General features: G+C 38.4%; 1 protein-coding gene across 2 annotated transcripts in view; it reads right to left on the reverse strand.

The window, feature by feature from the left end:
• Positions 1 to 13,657: 13,657 nt before the first annotated feature.
• Positions 13,658 to 15,130, reverse strand: part of CTSS (cathepsin S) — a 34,156-nt gene continuing 32,683 nt past the window's right edge. Inside the window, exon 8 of one of the 2 annotated variants that reach the window (XM_058275316.2) lies at positions 13,658 to 14,094. In XM_058275316.2, the coding sequence (XP_058131299.1) occupies positions 13,995 to 14,094 (100 nt within the window). In that variant the 3' untranslated portion in view covers positions 13,658 to 13,994. The remainder of the gene's footprint in view (positions 14,095 to 15,130) is intronic. The other variant, XM_058275315.2, reaches the window with a different exon arrangement.

Here is a 15,130-nt window from a genome sequence, read left to right on the forward strand (position 1 = left end):
ATTTAACTGTCATTATCTCTTTAGTTGCTCTCTTTTTTTTTTTTAATTCCGGAAATAAATATACCAAATAAATCTTCCCATTCCAATCCCTCTCAAGCATACCATTAAGTGTAATTAGTCACAGTCATCATGTTGCAATTTCCTCATCACCATCCAACACTAGAACTTTTCCTACACCCCAAACAGAAACCCGACACTCAATTTGCATTAACTCCCCATTATCCCTTCCCCCCATCCCTCCTAATCTATACTTTCTGTCTTTATGAGTTTGCATATTCTCTGATATTTGTGTTTACCATGGGGCTTAAATTTAACATCCTAAATCTACAGCAATCTCATTTTCTTTGATACCAACTTAACTTCAAAAGGATACGTAAACTGTGTTCCTATACTCCTGTCCTCCCTCCTTTATTTAGTTCTTGTCACAAATTACATGTTTATACATTATGAGTCCAAAAACATTGATTTATCATTACATTTTATGCATTTGTCTTATAGATCCTTGTAGTGGTTTTGTATTATTTATGAATCCCAAAAATAGATTTTGAATTACGTTTGTAAACTGGTATGTTCCTCTCCATGTATTAGATTGTATTAAATTCAGAGATTTCATTTTTACTTGATTAAATAATGATTAAGGCTTCGATTGGGCCATGTCACCAAGAGGGTGGATACTCACAGAGAAAACACAGGGCAGAGGAGAGAGTTGGAGTTTTTGATGCTGGAGCCTTGGGAAATAAATACACAGAGAAGCAGATATGTGAGGAAAGAGAGAAGGTTCCATTAGACATGGCAGAAGCCACAGGAAGAGAGGTGAGCCATTCACCTGATAGTCTATAGCTGACCTTGTAAAGACAGCAGAGCAGCTGACCCCAGGAAGAAACAAGCCCCAAGGAGAGACGACAAGCCTTATACCAGCCTACGGCTGAGACTGTAAGCAACTGGGACCATGAGGCCTTAGGAGGAAGAGGAAAGCTGAACCCTTGCAGAGACCAACAGCCATCTTGCTCCAAAATGTGGCAACAGACTTTGGTAAGGGAAGTAACTTACGCTTTAAGGCCTTGTGACTGTAAGCTTCTACCCCAAATAAGTACACTTTTTAATGCCAACAAATTTCTGGTACTTTTGCATCAGCAACCCTTTAGCTGACTAATTCAATCCTGAAAGAAGTAAAAAGTGGAGTTACAAACCAAAAATGCAATGGTACTGGCAAATGCCAGTGTTTTACTGTGTTGGTACCCTCACTGGAGATCTTTATTTCTTCATGTAACTTTGTTGTCTATTGTCCTTTCCTCTCAACCTGCAGAATTCTTTTAAGCATCTATTATAGGGCTGATCCAGTGGTGATGAACTCCCACAGCTTTTGCTTATCTGGAATGTCATAATCCTTCTCTCTTTTTTTGTAAAGATTTATTTTTATTTAATTCTCCCCACCCCCTCATTGATTTTCACTTGCTGTGCCTGTTTATCTTCCTTTTCTCTTTAGAAGGCACCAGGAACCAAACTGAGGACCTCTCATGTGGAAGGGAGGTTCCTAATTGCTTGAGCCACCTTCACTCCCTGCTTTTGTTGTGTCTTTCATTATGTTTTTCCTTCCTACTTCTCTTGTTTTATCAGCTCACTGCACCTGCCCATTGCGTCAGCTCACTGTCTTTAGGAGGCACTGGGAACCTCTGCTCCCAGCTTTGCTGTGTCTCTCATAATGTTTTTTCTTCTTATGTTTCTTGTGCCAGCTTGCTGTCTTCTTTAGGAGGCACCAGGATCCGAACCAGCGACCTCCCATGTGGTAGGAAGAGCCCAGTCACCTGAGCCACATCCTTTTCCTCTTCCCTTATTTTTGAAATATACTTTACCAGATACAGAATTCTTGGTTGGTAATTTTTTGCTTTCAACACTTTAAAAATGTCATCTCACTGCCTTCTTGCCTCTATAGTTTCTAATGAGAAATCAGCATTTCTTATTTCTTATTATCCCAATCTTATTGGGACTCCCTTTTATGTGACACATTGCTTCTTCCTTGCAGCTTTCAGAGTCCAGAGTGCTAACCATTACACCATGGAAACCCCCCTTGCAGCTTTCAGATTTCTCTCTTTATCTTTGGCATTTGACAATTTGGTGATAATTCGGTACAACGTATGTCAATTGGGGCTCATTCTATTGGAGATCATTGAGCATCTTGGATGTATATTTCATGTCTTTTGTTAAGTCTAGGAAGTTTTCAGCCATAATTTTTCAAATATTCTCTCTGCCCCTTTCTCCCTTTCTTCTCCTTCTGAGACTCCCACAATGTGTATATCAGTACACATGACAATTTCCCAACAGGTTCCTCAGATTGTTCACTTTTCTTCATTCTTTCCTCTTTTGGATCCTCAGACTGTATGATTTCAATTGTCTTATCTTCAAGTCCATTGATTCTCTCTTCTGCCAACTCCAGTCTGTTGTTGAATTTTTCATTTGTTACTTTTTTTTTTTTTAGGTACCAGGACCAGGGATTGAACCTAGACCTTGTATGTGGGAAGCTGGCACTCAACCACTGAGCTACATTGGCTCCCCCAAGTTGGCTTTTTTGTTTGTTTGTTTGTTATTTTATTTTTAGGACGTACCAGGGATGGAACCTGGGACCTCATATGTGGGAAGCAGGTGCTCAGCCGCTCGAGCTATATCTACTCCTTGTTACTTGTTTTTTATCTTAAAGATAGACTTGATCTGAATTACACAGTCTCTCTGGTGACTTAGAGTATGAATATTTGGCACACCATCAAGATTCTCATCTTATAGAGGAGAAGTGTAAGAAAAGAATAATTTTAATTGAAGAAATAAGTCTCTGTCTTTTTTTTCATATTTATCATATCATTGTCCAGTAGACTCCTACTTTTCACAAGCCTGCAAATGAAAGTTAGCATTTTCTTCAGTTCTGAACATAGTTCATAAATCACAGTAATATTAACAATACTTGTGAGTTTATCACCCAAAGAAAATTCAGATATTTTCATATTACATTATAGTTTTTGCAGTTATCTCACAATATCATTTATGCTCATCACTACTTCAAATTTAAATTAGTTATTAACTCTTGTTACTTAATGCATTTAAAAGAAGCATGTAGACCTCAATCAAGATGGCAGACTGAAAAATTTCAGGGCTCTATTCCCCACAGAAGCTTTGAACCACCAGCAGGAACTGACAGAAGTACCTTTCTCAAAGCTTCAGAAAACAGTTAAAGGATTGGAGTAATAGGGCAAGTGCAGAAATCAAGAAAAAGGCATCTAGAGGAGCAGATGTGGCTCAAGCAATTGCATACCCGCCTCCCACATAGGAGTTCCTGGGTTTGGCTTCTGATGCCTCCTTATAAAAAACAATGGACAACAAACAAAAACAATAAGCAGGCAGTGGGCAGAAACAAACAGACAGGCAACAAGCAAACGATGAGCAAACAATGAGCAAACAGACAAGGGAGTCAATTCAGGGGAGCTTATGTGGCTCAGTGGTTGAGTGCCGGCCTCTTGCATACAAGGTCCTGGGTTCAATCTCTGGTTCCAGTACCTCAAAAAAAAAAAAGTCATCTTAAAAATTATAGGATCTCATGATACTCTCGTTGGCCCCTCCCCCAATCCCGCATTAGCTTGTCTCAGAGCCTGTGCATCCATTGTTGCTCCCTGGTCCTGGTTCCAAAGGGAGCGTAGTAACCCTCATGTATATATTGGGAGCTTGAATGTCTGGCCCAATCCGTTTGGTGGCAGTCTGAGGGAATGAACCAAGACACTTGTCATTGGCTTGCCATCCCAGAATGCCCTGCATGTAGAAGGCAGTTCACAGAGCTCTACAGAATGCCATAAGAGAGCAGTCAAATCGTGGCTGCCTGGGGCAAGGGATGTCTGGCTGTAGTACATACAGAGCAGTGACCAGGACTGCAAAGAAACATTTCCTAGTGAAGAGGGGACATTTGTATCTGTGTAAATGGGGGAATTCCTAGGGCCTCATGTATGCCTATGAACAGACACATGCACAGAAAGGATCAAGGATATCCCTACTCGTTGGTCTCAAGCTGTTCTCTAAACTCATTGTATGGATAAACTCTGTGCACAGGTCAATCTGCATAGACTGGGAAAGTTTTTTTTTCCCTTTTTTTCGTTAGCTCCTATCATTCAAGGAAGGCTTTTTCATAGCACTATCTGAATACAAGCTTGAGAAACAGATACCTCCCAATATTTATTCCTAAATTTAGGAATTTATCCTTAAATTCCAGGGATAACACATTAAAATATCAAATGTCCTGGCTGAACAAAGGATTACAAAACATGCATGCTGTGAACATGCACGTACATTGTTTTGGGTACCCGTTTTCAGTTCTTTTGGTATATACCTAGGAATGGAATTGCTGGGTCATATGGTAATTATATGTTTAAGTTTTTGAGGAACCACCAAACTGTTTTCCACAGTAGAAATGGAATATTTTTAAAGAAATACATTTTTTATTGTTATTATGAAATGTCTCTATCCTACTTTGACATTTTCCTTTGCTTGTGTATGGTTGTTGTGGAATTTAAGAGAAGTTCAATTATTTGAGTATAGAGAGGCCAGGACTCAGGAATGATTTTGAGAAGGAAAAATGGTTTATTGACGGCCGGCCGGACTCGGGAGCTTTCTGTTTGAATCCCGAGCCCTGAACAAGATTTTCAAACGTCTTTTATACAGAGAGGAAAGGCCAAATGGTCCCTTTGGTTTCAGTTCTCAATAGGCTTCAATTAGCATATATCTTCCACATCTTAGGTAAGCTTTTAGCATGGACTCCAGACATTCTAGATAAGCCTTTGGCGTATTTGGTTTTTGCATTTCCCCTAAATACTTAAAGTTTATAGCCCTTGCATTGTTAAACATTTCCTGGGACTGGAGCCGCTGCCAGTCCCTAAGGGCAGGACTGCAGCCTCTTACCGTTCCACATCCACAAGTCAAACAACTTAGTTATCTCTGAAGAGACAAAGAGCCTTCCACCCATAGCCCACATCATGGTCATTCCACTTTTCTATGATTAAAGTTTGCATGGTGTATCTTTCTGCATCATTTCACTTTTCTCAAAATAGATTATTTTTTTAGAAAGTTTTAGATTTACAGAAAAAAAATTGAGACAATAGTACAAAGAGGCCTCTGTGTTGTCATATGCTTCATGACTTCATTTCTTCTTACAGCTGCATAATATTCCATCGTGTGTATACACCACAATTTATTTAACCACTCATTGGTTGATGGACACCTGTGTTGCTTCCATCTTTTGGAAATTGTAGATAATGCTGCTGTGAACATTGGTGTGCAGATGGCCATCTGTGTCACTGCTCTCAGTTGTATATACTTAGTAGTGGTATTGCTGGGTCACATGGCAGATCTATATCTAACTTCCTTAAGAACTTCCAAATAGTCCTCCAAAATGGTTGTACCATTCTACATTATCACCAGTAGTGAATAAATGTTCTATCACTCCACATCTGCTCCAACACTTATAGTTGTCTGACTTTTTAATAGTGGCCATTCTAATAGGTCTGAAATGATATCTCATTGTAGTTTTGATTGCATTTCCCTAAATAGCTTGTGATGTTGAACATTTTTTCATGTGTTTTTTGCCATTTGTATTTCTTCTTTGGACAAATGTCTATTCAAGTCATTTGCCCTTTTTTTTTTAATTGGAACATTTGTCTTTTTATTGTTGAGTTGTAACATCTCTTTATATACATGGATATCTAACCTCTATTGGATATGTGATTTCCAAATATTTTCTCCCATTGAGTCAACTGCCTTTTCACCTTTTTGACAAAGTCCTTTGAGGTACAATAGTGTGGAATTTTGAGGAGGTCCCATTTATTTTTTCTTTTGTTGCTCATGCTTTGTGTGTAAGAGCCAAGAAACCCATCACAAGATCTTGAAGATGTTCCCCTACATTTTCTTCTAGTAGTTTTATGGTCTTGGCTTTTATATTTAGGTCTTTGATCCATTTTGAGTTGATTCTTATATAGAGATTGAGATAGGGCTCTTCTTTCATTCTTTTGGTTATGGATATCCAGTTCTCCTAGCACCATTTGTTGAAGAAGCTGTTTTATCCCAGTAACATGGACTTGGTAGGTTTGTCAAAAACCAGTTGACCGTAGAGATGAGGGTTTATTTCTGAACTCCTAAATCGATTCCGATGATCAATGTGTCTATCTTTATACCAATATGATGCTTTTTTGACCTCTGTCGCTTTGTAATACGTTTCAAGGTCAGGCAGTGAGAGTCTTCCTCTATGGCTCTTCCTTTTTTAAGATGCTTTTGGCTATGTGGGTGCACTTTCTCTTCAAAATAAATTTGGTCATTGTCTTTTCTATTTCTGTAAAATAGGCTGTTTGATTTTGATTGGTATTGCATTAAACATATAAATCAGTTTGGGTAGGATTGACATTTTAACAATACTTAGTCTTCCAATCCATAAACATGGAATGTCTTTCCATTTGTTTAGGTCTTCTTTGATTTCTTTTAGCATTGTTTTGTAGTTTTCTGAATAAGGTCCTGTATATCTTCACTAAATTGATTCTTAGGTATTTGAGTCTTTTTGTTGCTATTGTAAATGGAATTTTTTTCCTGATTTCTTCCTCAGATTGTTCAATGCTAATGTATGGAAATATGACTGATTTTTGTGTGTTGATCTTGTATCCTTCACTTTGCTGAACTTGTCTATTTATTCAAATAGCTTTGTTGCAGACATTTCAGAATTTTCTAAATATAGGATCATGTCATCTGCAAATAGTGAGAGTTTTACTTTCTATTTTCCTATTTGGATGACTTTTAAAAAAAAATCTAATTGCTAGAGCGATTCCAGCACAATATTGAATAACAGTGGTGACAGTGGGCATCCCTGACTTGTTCCTGATCTTAGAGGGAAAGCTTTCAATCTTTCCCCATTAAGTACAATGTTGGCTGTGGGTTTTTCCTATATGCCTTTTATTATAGTGAGGAATTTTCCTCCTAATCCTATCTTTTGAAGTGTTTTTATCAAAAAAGGGTGCTGGATTTTGTCAAATGCCTTTTTGCATAGATCAAGATGAACATATGGTTTTGCAATTCAATTTGTTAACATGGTATATTAAAGGATTTTCTTGTGTCAAACCACTCTTACATACCAGGAATACTTCCCACATAGCTGTGGTGTATAATTCTTTTGATACGCTGTTGGATGCTATTTGCAAGTATTTTGTTGAGAATTTTTGTATCTATTTCATTAGAAAGATTGGTCTGCAGTTTTCTTGTAGTAGCCTTTTTTAAAAAGATTTGTTTATTTATTTCCCTTCCCCCACCCCCACCTCGTTGTCTACTCTGTATCCATTCACTGTGTGTTCTTCTGTGTCTGCTTGTCTTCTCTTTAGGCAGCACCAGGAGCCAATCCTAAGACCTTTCGGAGCGGGAGAGAGGTGCTCAATCTCTTGTGCCACCTCAACTCCCTGATCTGCTGCATCTCTTATTGCCTCTCCTCTGCATTTCTTTTTTTGTTGCGTCAATCTCTTGTGCCACCTCAACTCCCTGATCTGCTGCATCTCTTATTGCCTCTCCTCTGCATTTCTTTTTTTGTTGCGTCAATCTCTTGTGCCACCTCAACTCCCTGATCTGCTGCATCTCTTATTGCCTCTCCTCTGCATTTCTTTTTTTGTTGCGTCAATCTCTTGTGCCACCTCAACTCCCTGATCTACTGCATCTCTTATTGCCTCTCCTCTGCATTTCTTTTTTTGTTGCATCATCTTGCCAGCTATCCACTCAGGCCAGCTTGCTGTGTGGGCAAGCACTCCTGAGCAGACCAGCACTCCATGAGGGCCAGCTCTCCTTGTGGGCCAGCTTGCCACACAGGCCAGCTTGCTTTCACCAGGAGGCCCTGGGAAACGAACTCTGGACCTCCCATATGGTAGACAGGAGATCAATCATTTGAGCTACATACGCTTCCCTTCTTGTAGTATCTTTATCTGGCTTTTTTATTAGGGTGATGTTGGCTTCATAAAATGGGTTATATTCTCTTCTCTTCAATTTTATGGAAGCATTTAGACAGGATTGGTGTTAATTGTACTTGAAATGCTTGGTAGCACTCACCTGTGAAGCCATCTGGTCCTGGACTTTTCTGTTTTGGGAGATTTCCCTGCACCCTCCACACCTCCCTGCCTCCCAAGATGGCTCCCTCATCTGTTTGCTTGTTGTTTTTGCTCATTGTTGTGCACTTGTTGTCTGCTCGTTGTCTGTTTTGTTTTTAGGAGGCACCAGGAACCAAATCTGGGACCTCCCATGTGGGAGACAGGTGTTCAACTGCTTGAGCCACATCTGCTTCCTGTGTTGGGAGATTTTTGATGACTGATTGTAGCAGTTTGATATGATTATGAATTCCAAAAATAGATATTGGATTATGTTTGTGATCTGGTCTTGTACCTGGGCATGATTGAGTTATGACTGGGGCGCTGATTGGGCCACGACATTAGGGCATTGAGTCCCCATCCCTTGGTGGGTGGGGACTCACAGATAAAAGGCATGGCAAAAGACAGAGTTGGAGTGTTCTTAATGTTAGAGTTTTGATGTCGGAGTTTGATGCTGAAGTCTTAAGCTAGAGCCCCAGAGAAAGAGACAGAGCCATTTGCCCGATAGTCTACAGTTGACCTTGTGGAGGAAACAGGAACTGAGCCCAGGGGAACCCAGGAAGCCTGAACCCTCACAGATGTCAGCAGCCATCTTGCTCCAACAAGTGAAAATAGACTTTGGTGAGGGAAGTAACTTGTGCTTTATGGCCTGGTATCTGTAAGCTCCTACCCCAAATAAATACCCTTTATAAAAACCAACCAATTTCTGGTATTTTCCATTAGCACCCCTTTGGCTGACTAATACACTGATTCAATCTCTTTAAATGTGATTGGTTTGTCAAATTCTTGTATTTCTTGTAGAGTCAATGTAGGTTGTGCATTTCTAGGAATCTGTCCATTTCATCTAGGTTGTCTAGTTTGTTGGCATACAGTTCTCATAATATCTGCTTATGATCCTATTTATTTCTGTCAGTCATAACTTACCCCCTTTGATTTCTGATTTTATTTACTTGCTTCTTCTTTTTTCTTTGTTAGTCTAGGTAAAGGTTTGTCAATTTTATTGATCTTCTCAAATTACCAGCTTTTGGTTTTGTTGATTTTCTCCATTCTTTTGTTGTTGTTTTGTTGTCAATTTCATTTATTTCTGCTCTAATCTTTATTATTTCATTCCTTCTGCTTGCTTTAGGATTGATTTGCTGTTCTTTTTCTAGTTCCTCCAAATGTTCAGTTAGCGCTTTGATTTTAGCTCTTCTTTTTAAATTTAGGAGTTTATGGCTGTAAATTTCCCTGTCAGCACTGCCTTTGCTGTATCCCATAGATTTTGATAAGTTGTGTTCTTGTTTTCATTTGTCTCAATATATTTACTTATTTCTCCTATAATTTCTTTTTTGACCCCGGTATAGGAGTGTGTTCTTTAGCCTACACACATTTGTGAATTTTCCCTTTTCCCATCTATTATTGATTTCCAGCATCATTCCATTATGATCTGAGAAGATGTTTTATATAATTTCAATCTTTTTATATTTATTAAGACCTGCTTTTTGACCCAAAATGTGGTCTCTATCCTGGTGAATGATCCATGAGCACTTGAGAAGAATGTGTAACCCACTGATTTGGGATGCAGTGTTCTATATATGTCTGTTGGGGTAGCTCGTTATCATATTCTGGCAGTTTGAGATTATTTTATGAATACCCAAAAGAGGAAGACTATATTTGTAAACTAATCTATTCCTCTAGGTGTGATACCCTTTGATTATGTTAAATTCATTTGAGGGGCCATTGATTAGAATACCTGTTAAGACCAATTTAGGGCTTCTGATTTGACTACTTTACTGGGCATGACTCAGGTTAAATCCCCACCCCCTTGCTGGGTCTGATATAAATGGGCACTCACTCAGACAGACAAAGGAAGAGAGAGCTCTGTCATTTTTGATCCTGCCATGTGAGAGAAAGAAGGCTCAAACAGCTGAGGCCCCTGGGAGGGATGAACCATTTTCCTGATAGCTTACAGCTGAGGCTGGGAAGAGAGCCTAACAGCTGGGACTGATATAGGAGGCCTAGAAAGAAACAAGTCCTATGCCAGGATAGAGAGGGCTACAGGATCACTTAAGCAGGAAGCCTCAAGAGGCTGGACCCATGGAGCTTAAGAGGAAAGGGTAAGCCAGAACAGGAAGGCAGAGACCAGCTAGAGATCGGCAGCTATCTTGCTTCAACATGTGGCAACTGACTTTGGTAAGAAAGCACCTCTGATGGTGCCTTGAGTTGGACTTTTTATGGTCTTGGAACTGTAAGCTGTTAACCCAGTTAAAAGCCAACAAATATCTGGTACTTTGCATCAGTACCCCTGTAGCAGTTTGATATGGTTATGAATTCCAAAAATAGATACTGGATTATTCTTATAATCTGATCTGTACCTGGGTATGATTGACTTATGATTAGGGCATTGAGTCCCCACCCCTTGGTGGGTGGGAACTCACAGATAAAAGGCATGGCAAAGAATAGAGTTGAGGATTCTTAATGTTGGAGTTTTGATGTTGGCGTTTGATGCTGAAGTCTTAAACTGGAGCCCCAGGGAAGGAGATAGAGCTTTTCACCTGATAGTCTACAGCTGACCTTGTGGAGAGAGGCAAAGCCTAGAGAGCCTCATAGTCTACAGCTGTCCTTATGGAGAAACCAGGAGCTGAGCCCAGAGGAACCCAGGAAGCCTGAACCCTCACAGACGTTAGCAGCTATCTCGCTCCAACACTTAAAAATAGACTTTGGTGAGAGAAGTAACGTATGCTTTATGGCCTGGTATCTGTAAGCTCCTACCCCAAATAAATACCTTTTATAAAAACCAACCAATTTCTGGTATTTTGCATCAGCACCCTTTTGGCTAATACAACCCCTTTGGCAGACTAATACACATATTGTTCAAGGTTTCTGTTTCCTTGTTGATCTTCTGTCTAGTTGGTCTAATGAGGTGACTGGAGTATTGAAGTCTCCATCTATTATTGTAGAGATATCTATTTCTCCAGTTTTGCCAGAGTTTGCCTCATGTATTTTGGGGCACTCTGGTTAGGTGCGTAGATATTTATGACTTATTTCTTCCTGGTGGATCTTCCCTTTTATTAATATATAATGGCCTTCTGTATCTCTTAAAACTTTTTGCCCATAAATTCTGTTTTGGGAAGTGGATGTGGCTCAGTGATTGAGTTCCCGCCTACCAGGGAGGTCCCGGCTTTAGTTCCCAGGGCCTCCTGGAGAAGGTGAGCTGGAGGGACAGGCAGGTGCAGTGAACTAAGGCAACAAGATGACGCAACAAAAGAGACACAAAGAGAAAAGACAGTGAGAGACACAACAAACCAGGGAAATGAGGTGGCTCAGTGTTTGAGAGCCTCTCTCCCACATGGTAGGTCCCAGGTTCAGTTTCCAGTGCCTCCTAAAGAAAGGACAAGAAGACAGCACAAACAATGAGGGGGGAGGGGGAATAAATAAATAAAATAAACCTTAAAAATAAACTCTGTTATGTCTGGTATTAATGTAACTAACCCTGCTCTTTTTTGGTTACCCATTGTATGGAGTATCTTTTTCTCACCTTTCATTTTCAACTGATTTGTATCCCTCTAAGGTGGGACTCATGTAGGCAGGATATGGATGGTTCATGTTTTTTTTATATCCTTTCTATCATCCTTTTGATGATCTTTTGACTTAGGAGTTTAATCCATTCACATTCAGTTATATTATTGTAAATACATTATTTATTTCCACCATTTTATCCTCTTTGGCTTTCATATGTCACATCTCATTTTGTCTTTTTATTCTTTCGGTTATCCTTTCTGCTATTGCCTTCTACACTCTCTTCCAAGCCTCTCTCTTTTGTCTTTTTGTTTTGGACATAAAGCTCCCTTTAATACTTTCTGCAAAGCCAGATTCTGAACTCTCTTAGATTCTGTCTATTTGTGAATGTTTTAAACTCACCTTCACATTTGAAGGACAATTTTACTGAATAAAGAATTCTTGGCTTGCAATTTTTCTCTTTCAGTATCCTAATTATATCATACCACTGTCTTCTCACCTCCATGTTTTTTTATGAGAAATCCACTCTAAGTCTTACTGGGTGTCTCTTGTACGTGATGGTTTATTTCTCCCTTGCTGTTCTCAGAATTTTCTCTTTATCTCTGGTGTTTGACATTCTGAGGAGTAATATGAGCCTTGCATGGGTGTATTCAGATTTACTCTGATTGGGTATGCTGCACTTCTTGAACTGTAAATTCATTTCTTTCATGAGAGCTGGGAAATTTTCAGCCATTATTTTCTAAAATTTTCTGGCCTTTTTCCCTCTTCTCCTTCTGGAACTCCCATGACATGTATGTTGTTGTGCTTCATGCTATCATTCAACTCCCTGAGCCCCTGCTCAATTTTTTCCATTCTTTTCTCTCCCTGTTCTTCTCTGTCTTCAATTTCACTACAGCTCTTCTGTCTTCTGCATCACTTATTTTTCCTTCTCTTATTTCAAGTCTGTTGTTCTATGCCTCTAATGTGTTTTTTAGCTTACCAATTGTGTCTTTCAATTGTCTTTCACTCCCATAAGCTCTGTTATTTTTCTATTCAGGTTTTCAGATTCTTCTTTATGCTCACCCAGTATCTTCTTGACATATTGTCTTTCAACTTGTTGATTTGATTTAGGAGATTTGTATGAACCTTGTTGATTAATTTTCCCAAATCCTGTGTCTCATCTGGGGCTTTGATAGATTCCTTTGTTTGGGTCATTTCTTCCATTTTCTTAGTATGGCTTGTAATTTTTTGCTGATGTCTAGGTATCTGATTATGATGGTGAGTTTATTCTGTGTAGGTATTTATCTCTCTTGCATAAGGATTTAGTGGTGGGAGGCTGTGTGTTACTGCCATTCTCTGATTCTTGGTTCAGCCTATTCTAGGTCTTTAGGATTGTCCCTATTTAGTTGCTCAAATCTGGGCCATGACTGAGTAATGGGTTGCAGACCCACACACAAAGCTTTGGGGAGGGAGGTGTTTTCTCTTTGAGATTCTTTTCCTTTTTCCTCTCTCTCTTCTGGTGTCCTAAACCTTAGAATATTATTTTTCAAGGCTGTTTCTGCCTATCCTCTATTTTTCTGGGAGAGAAGTGAGTCCTGTGTCTCTCTAATCCACCATCTTCCTGGAAGTCTATGAAATGCATTTTGTTATTTCTTTCAGTTGGCTAAATTATTTACTAAAATAAAGCCATGACCAAACTGTTAATAACTGGTAAAAATGATTTGAACTAATATATTAATTGTTGGTCATTAGAATGATTCTTCCAAGTGCTTGAAAACAGATTGTCTTTATACATTTGTTTATTTTAACTTGAAAACATTGTCTTTTAAGCATTTGGTTACTTTAACACCATTCATTTAAAAAATATTTATTAAATCATATTATTTGCAAAAATGCAATCTGAGTCTTCAGACATTTATAATTTAATAGCTTCTTCCATCAGAGTTGCCATAGGCCATCACCAGCACACCAAAATTTACATTCTTAGTGTGAGAGATTATAATAGTTAGCCAGGAATAAGAAAAAAATGATATATGACAATGATAGAAATTTGTAAATACAGATATTTATTAAGTACATAGCCTGCAAGTTACAAAAGGATATTAGGCCACTCAAGAAAATAGAGTATAAAATAAGAGAAGAACAAATGCAACAGATTGTTTTAGGCCAACCCATTCCCATATAATTATATCCATAGGACATTATTAATTTAATTACCAAATTTTTTTCCGAGATCTGCATAGTTAAAGTAGAACTGTTTTCTAATTAGTAGAGTGAAAATACAATGATCCTGCCACACTTATTTCTACTGCTTACAACAGGTGAAATTAAGGTAAGAAAAGTGGTTCATCTTTCTTGACTCTTCTTAAATGAAGAGATCCTCTAGATTTCCGGGTAGGAGGGATAACTAGCAATCCCACAATGGTTTCCACTATTTCTTGCCATCCGAATATACCCTTGGTCACCAAAGTTGAGGCCCCAGCTTTAGAAAAAGAAATAACGCAAATTATAAATAAAGTCAAATCATATTATTAACTTTTTATCCTTTAGATTTTTTTATCCTAAAGTAGTTATATATGAAAAGCAGTAAAACAAAATTAGAATGAAATAATATACTACTTTCCCTGGGGCTTTTAGACAATTTTCATAGTATAGTTTGCAAGGCCTTAGCTCTATACTGAAGAATAGAATTAATACCTAAGGGAAACAATATAAGGTTCATCCCAGTCCTTTAACCTCCTTCTATGTAAATATGCTTTCTTTGTGGAAAAAAGTATTACGCTTTCCAAGGCCCCATCTCTAAATGTTTTTGCATAATAGGTTTATGGGTGATGATTTTTTGTCAAATTTAAATTCATTTAGGGAATGTCAATTAAGAAAATTTTAGGGGGATTGCAACCATGGACAAAAAGACATTAATATTGTAGTAATGGAAGAGCATGTAACGTTGATATAAAGTTAGTGGTTACCAGAGGTTATGAGGGGAAGGGGAGGGAATAATAGGTAGAACATGGGGCATTTTTAGGACAATGGAATTAACTATAAACCACAATGTAAACTACAGACCTTGGTTAGCAGCAATGCTTCAGTATTTATTCATCAATTTTAACAAATGTACCACACTCTTTTAAGATGTTATTAATGGGGGAAGAGGTGGGAGGGGAGGAGATAGGGTATTTGGGAATCCCTTATCTTTTAATGTAACTTTTCTGTAATCTCATACCTCTTTAAAAATAAGTTTATTATATGAAAAAGAAGGAAAAAATATTTTTGAGCAAGTATACGGAAAAGCCATAGGACAGGGAATTGTAAGATATACAATAAAAAGCAGAGCTCTCAAATAGGTGTTTTTTTAATCTAGAAATAAGACTTTCTCATAATTAAATTGGTCAACAAATGGAATATGCTACCCTTGTGAAAAGGCAAGTTTCCTGGCAGTAGAAGTGTTTAAGCAGAGGCCAATTGCACAGATTGTCAGGGATGTTGCAGAGGAAATTCATGGGTCACATAAAGGTTAG

Source organism: Dasypus novemcinctus, chromosome 13 (assembly GCF_030445035.2).
Source record: "Dasypus novemcinctus isolate mDasNov1 chromosome 13, mDasNov1.1.hap2, whole genome shotgun sequence".
Classification (NCBI taxonomy): Eukaryota; Metazoa; Chordata; class Mammalia; order Cingulata; family Dasypodidae; genus Dasypus; species Dasypus novemcinctus.